The 5,775-nt window shown below is 54.4% G+C and overlaps 4 protein-coding genes and 2 non-coding genes across 6 annotated transcripts; 1 reads left to right on the top strand and 5 right to left on the bottom strand.

Moving 5' to 3' along the window:
• Positions 1-237: 237 nt before the first annotated feature.
• H257_19046 (hypothetical protein) lies at positions 238-887 on the bottom strand (the record flags this gene model as incomplete). Its single annotated transcript, XM_009848198.1, has 1 exon — positions 238-887. A coding segment is annotated over one exon (648 nt), but the record flags the coding sequence as incomplete, so codon positions are not given.
• An 827-nt stretch (positions 888-1,714) lies between these two features.
• On the bottom strand, positions 1,715-2,812 carry H257_19047 (hypothetical protein; the record flags this gene model as incomplete). The annotated part of the gene is made up of 1 exon (XM_009848199.1): positions 1,715-2,812. The coding sequence occupies one exon, from the start codon at positions 2,810-2,812 to the stop codon at positions 1,715-1,717; it is 1,098 nt and encodes a 365-aa protein (XP_009846501.1).
• A 125-nt stretch (positions 2,813-2,937) lies between these two features.
• Positions 2,938-3,021, bottom strand: H257_19048. The gene has a single exon. It is a non-coding gene; the product is annotated as a tRNA-Leu (tRNA).
• Positions 3,022-3,211: 190 nt separating this feature from the next.
• H257_19049 lies at positions 3,212-3,295 on the bottom strand. Its single transcript has one exon. It is a non-coding gene; the product is annotated as a tRNA-Leu (tRNA).
• A 201-nt stretch (positions 3,296-3,496) lies between these two features.
• Positions 3,497-5,230, top strand: H257_19050 (hypothetical protein; the record flags this gene model as incomplete). The annotated part of the gene is made up of 3 exons (XM_009848200.1): positions 3,497-4,399; positions 4,453-4,772; positions 4,942-5,230. 3 exons carry the CDS (start codon positions 3,497-3,499, stop codon positions 5,228-5,230), a joined length of 1,512 nt encoding a protein of 503 aa, XP_009846502.1.
• Positions 5,231-5,320: 90 nt separating this feature from the next.
• Positions 5,321-5,758, bottom strand: H257_19051 (hypothetical protein; the record flags this gene model as incomplete). The annotated part of the gene is made up of 1 exon (XM_009848201.1): positions 5,321-5,758. A coding segment is annotated over one exon (438 nt), but the record flags the coding sequence as incomplete, so codon positions are not given.
• Positions 5,759-5,775: the final 17 nt, after the last annotated feature.

A 5,775-nucleotide genomic window follows, 5' to 3' on the forward strand; every position in this document is an offset into this window, starting at 1 on the left:
GTGTGATGAGCAATACCCCCTCACAAACCAACACTCTTCTTGACCAAACCAACACTCTTCTTGGCCATTGGACATAACACAACCCCCTTTATGTTCTAGCTACCCTCACTGCTGTGACCTTCGCAATCAACAGTGTCACACATATACACAAGATTCGCGACACTCACACAAGAGTTTTATGTATCGGGGATGGACCACCCACCCATCCATATATATATTATATATATATACATATACCTGACATCAGGGTCGTCGCCATTTTTGCATTCGATGTGCGAGATGCGCAGGTTCGTGATCACATCCTGGATCACGTCAAACTTGGCGCCGGGCGTCGCCGACAGCGCGAGGACGCGGAACCCCGACACTTTGGCCGCGATGGCCTTGATTACAACCACGTACGCGTAGTTGCCGGTCGCGCGGTGCGCTTCGTCCACGACGACGCACACGAACGACCGGACGTCGCAGTTGCCGCGCTCGATGTCGTTCTGGAGGCTCTGGGGGGTGCAGAAGAACACGCGTTTGGTGGCCCACAGCTGTTTGCGCTTGGCGGGCGCGACGTTGCCCTGGAGCTCAGCCATGTCGGACTGCGGGATGGGCATGACGTCGTGACACGCTTGGATCTGCTGGCTCACGAGCGGCTTGGTCGGCGCCATGAACACGATCTTCCCGCGCGGAAACCATCGGTAGAAGTTGAACATGACTACCGCCGCGATCAGCGTCTTGCCGAGGCCCGTGGGCAGACACACGAGCGTGTTCTGCAGCAACGCCGCGCGGGAAATCGACTGCTGATACGCGCGGACGGGGTAGTTGCTTGGGTAGATCCACTGGGTCGCCAAGTCCCGGTCGATGTCGGCGCCCATCACGACAGAGTCTTCGGGGATTTCCATGGGATTGGGCAGAAACGACAACGTGCTTGGGAGCAGCGCCAGCGATGACCGCGGACGTGGCGGTGGTGGGGGTACTACTGCAGCTGCTGCTGATGATGACGATGTCGAGGAAGGACCTGAAGTGGTGTAGGACACAGGCGCGCGCGTGGATACTGAAGCCGATGGAGCGAACGGTAGTACGTGTGCTTGTGCTGGCGGAAATGACGAGTTGCTACAACGGGTTGGAGCTGGCGTTGCTTGCTTTGATGGAACGAGCCAAGACGACATCGATCCTCCACTGCGCGAAGCTAATGGCAATAGAGGTGCGTTTGAAGCCGGTGGTGGTGTGCGTTGAATCCTTGCAAACTCGCACGCTGAACATGTCGATTGAGTCCCAGGGTTGTGCAACGTACATCGCGGGCACGTCCAACGATCATTTGTCGCTGGGGCAGCGTAGACTCCATGGCGTTCGGCGACAACTGTGCTCTCGACGATGTCCGCTTCCATGGCGACGGCCTCCCATGCTGCATCGTCCCACTCGTCGTCCTCCATGCACGCAGTCCCACGGGGTTTTTGCGCCAAACCCAGATTCAAAACGATTTGCCAAAACCAAAAGTGTATCCGGATATTGACCGGATATCACCGACCATCCGCCGGCATTTGAAACTTGTGCAATTTTCCTGGAATGCTTGGTCTTTCAGGGCAAGCCGTGGAGAACAGGCACAGTAAATCTCGGTCTTGGAGCCAAGGATTCCTTGATATACTAACAATCAGGTGTTGTTGGTTAGATCACGTGTACCAGAATGAGGACGCTGAGTGCTTAGCGTAGAAATGAGTACGCATGTATATTAATTAGTATGGTCGTCGTGGCGATGGTAGTAGTTGACTTCGGTGCGCACTCCGCGACCGAAGCCGTAGCCGTCGTACGGCCTCGGTTGTTGGTTGTATGCTGTTCGACGCACGTCCATTTCAATGTCTCCGTGGGTTTCCCACGTGTACAGGGTGTTGTTTTCGCAGCACGCGGTGCTGAGAAACTGCACAAACGTACCGACCAGTGTCAGGAGTATCGTGGCGCATAGGTATATCCAAAACGAGTTGGGGATGGTGTAGCTCACTTCGCCAAGCGCGTTCGACACTCGGTACACGGACAAGTCGTCCGCACACGCATACCCCCCAGCAAAGTACCCTACGCCCCACATGGCCGCGCCCGCGCCTGTCCACGCCATCATTGGCACCAGCATGGGCTTCTCAACAGTGTAACACGCGATCGCAAAGGCGAGACTCAGGACGCCCATGAAGATAAACAAGATGCCGTCGGTGTAACTTGGCCACCACTTGTGTCCAAACGAAGTCGTGAGCAGGAATGCCAGCACGAGGCCGCCCGTGCCGCCCACGAGCATCACACCCACGCTGAGTACGTATAGCCCTACTAAGCCGCAGACCAGCCCACACACGGAGAACACGGCCCAGCACACGATGTAAAAGCTCCCCGAGGTTTGCGCACACACGCGCTCGGCTGTCATGTACCCCACAATCGCTCCAAAAGCAAACGACGACACAAACACCGTCGGTCGAAACAGTTTGTATCCGTAGAAAAGGATCGCGAGCCCCAGCCCAATGCACGCCCCAGCGATGAGGGCTGGCCATACTGCCACGGGGCCGACACCCGATGAACTGAGCAAGCTGAAATCGTTGGCGCGGGGGCTCGGCGTTGGCAAGGTGTTGGAAGAATTCACCGCTTGATTTTTGAACTTGGCAGTGACATTGACTACGCTTTGGGGGAGCACCAGGACTGGGTTGTTGTTACCGTCGAGAGAAGTCACTGTTGGGGTGGCGTCAGCAGAGAGCAACGTTGCCGATGAGTTGGGAGCAGCCACATCGATCTGGGCTGCCAGTGCTACGTCAACTGCCAGTAACACGAGAAACGCCTTAACAGTAAGTTGCATTACTCGACAAGAAATCTCTCACTGCACGCACGCATATCTGGCGCCGTAACTTTAACTTGCCATCAATAATTATACATCATGGCATAGAGCAAGCAAAATCACTCACTTGGATAAAGAAAAAAGAATGCCATCAGTGGGGTTTGAACCCACGCAGACGAAAGTCTAGTGGATCTTAAGTCCACCCCCTTAGACCACTCGGGCATAATGGCTTGATATCTAAATTTAGTGTAAGAATAATCTTACAAACGTATGTGGTATGTACAGCACATTGGTGAATACTGCGTAGCACTACTACTATTCAAACTACATGAAGTACTTTTACTGCTATTAATAATTTCAATAATATTAATAGTAGATACCTACTACTATATACTAGAATGGCTTGGAAAGAAAAAAGATTGCCATCAGTGGGGTTTGAACCCACGCAGACGAAAGTCTAGTGGATCTTAAGTCCACCCCCTTAGACCACTCGGGCATAATGGCTTGGCTTTATATATCGTACTACAGTCTGTACTAAGAATAAGTACAATATATTTTGAGTATTGATAATTTGAAGTGCCACGGAGTACTATTAATAGTATTAATATTTGAAGCATAATATTTGAAGCATAATATAATATTTGTACTTTATTGAAGGGTATCGGCACCAATCGCTTGCGTTGGATTTGACTTTCAACTTGAAGCATGCTTACTCGGTTGTTACGGTCACGTCCATCGGCTGTCCACTCCATTGCGAACGCGTGGACTCGCCATGGCTCGACATTCGAGTCGCTGGGTCTGAGTCGAGAACTCTGCGAAGCGTTGCATAACAAGGGGTTGGAATCGCCTACGAACATCCAAGAACGAACCATTTCGGCGGCGCTCAATGGAGCCGACGTGATTTGCACGGATGCCACCGGTAGCGGCAAGACACTGGCGTATCTCCTTCCTGTTGTAGAGAAGATTCGTCGGTCCGAGAAGCGGCAGCTCGTCCTAGCTCAACGGAACCGCGCGCAGCTGGAGGCCGCACACTCTGCATCCACCCCCGACGACATGCCCACTGATGCCACCGCAACCATCAGCCCAAGCCCAGTGGACACTGTGCGGCGCGAAGTGAGCCGGCCCAAGGCCATTGTGCTCGTTCCCAGTCGCGAGCTCGGCATTCAAGTCGGCGCCGTGGCGCGGGAGTTGTCGCACTTGGCCAAGTTCTCGTCCTGCATCATCACGGGTGGCAGCGAACAGAAGCCGCAAAAGGCCGCGTTGGGCCGGCCCATCGACGTGTTGGTGGCGACCCCAGGGCGCTTGGCCAAGTACATCAAGAGCGGCCACGTGTTTCTGTCGCGCGTCGAGTTTGTAGTCATCGACGAAGCCGACACGCTGCTGGATCGGAAGATGGGGTTCCGCCCCATCATGGACGAGATCCTGGGACCCATTCGCGCGAGTGGCTTGGCGTCGAGTCGCCACGTGCAGTACCTCTTGGCCGCCGCGACGGTCAAGCCCCCCATGGACCAAGTGTTTGCGTCGACGTTTCCCGACCTCAAGCTCGTGTCCGGCAAAGGCGTGCACCAAACCCCGCCGAGTCTCACGGAAGAATACATTCGAGTGCCGGTACGTCATTGATTGGTTGGCTCTGAATGGGCGTTGAGTTTGGATACAACTAGGGCTCGGCCGACAAGCACGGCGCGCTGCGGGCGTCCTTGTCGCAATGGAGTAAAGGCAAGACGCTCGTGTTTTGCAACTCGACGGCCAGCTGCAGGTCCACAGACCACATGCTGCAAGAGCACGGGTACCCGTCGACGACCCTACACGGAGACATCCCCCCCGTGGTCCGCAAGAAGAACTTTGACGCGTTCGTGGCTGGCGACGCCACCGTGTTGGTATGCACCGACCTGGCGGCGCGAGGCCTGGACCTCGTACATGTCGATCATGTCATCAACTTTGACTTTCCCAAATCGTCGGTCGATTACTTGCACCGAGCCGGGTAACGTTGATGCTTTGGTCAACCCATTTGATTTGTAAAATCGCTCTATGTCTCATGGCCAGCACTACACTTGTTGAAACGTCTCTTGGATGTTGATATCGCAATGTTCATGCTTCTACTAAATACCAAGGCTAAGAACCTTCACGTTTGTATCAAACATATCGCGTAGGCGCACTGGACGGGCGGGAAAGCGAGGTATTGTCACCAACTTGATCACAAAACACGACGCGGCGACGGCGAGGGACATGACGATCGCAAAGGGCAAACTGCAGCCCATCATGGAAGTCACGACCCAAGTCAACTTGGCCAAGTACAAACATGGAGCTCATGCAGCGGTGGACTCGGCGGCAAAACGTGACGAGCCGTCGCGGGGGGCTCGAGGCACGCGCAAGTTGAAACTCAAGCCCCATAAACTGCGAACGTTGCCTCGTCGTGCCAAGACGACACCATCACTGTAACACAAAGGGTACTTAGGGCTAACTGTAAAACAAGATTCCATGGCAGCTTGCTTAGATGTGTGCTGTATGTAAAAGTATATAATCAAGGAATTAAAACGGGTTCGAACTCGGCTTTTCAATGTACACCCACAACGAGATGAACACAAGGCCAAACGCAATCAAGGACTGGCCGAAAAAGTTGCCTTGGTCCATTAAGCTCTGGTAGCTCCACCCAAAGTACTCTTGGATGCTCATGCGGACACTCGGTCCGAGCTTGGTGGCAATGAACAGCCCCATCATGAGACTCGCGACCAGCAGCGACGCGCCGTGCGACGTCTGCTGTGAGTTGTACGTGGCAAAGAACCGGATCAACGCCCAAACTAGCCCAAACACGTGCCCAAAGTACACGAGGACGTTCGGGAGTTCCGTGACCGACCCGCGGGACGAACTGCCTGTGACAAACCACGCGGCCTCCTTGCCCGTGATCTTCCACCAGAAAGTCTCGAGCACGGCCGACGTGTGCGTGAACGCGTACACAAACCACGCCTCCTGGGACCGCACGACGT

Source organism: Aphanomyces astaci (genome assembly GCF_000520075.1).
Source record: "Aphanomyces astaci strain APO3 unplaced genomic scaffold supercont1.323, whole genome shotgun sequence".
NCBI classification, from domain to species: Eukaryota; Oomycota; class Saprolegniomycetes; order Saprolegniales; family Verrucalvaceae; genus Aphanomyces; species Aphanomyces astaci.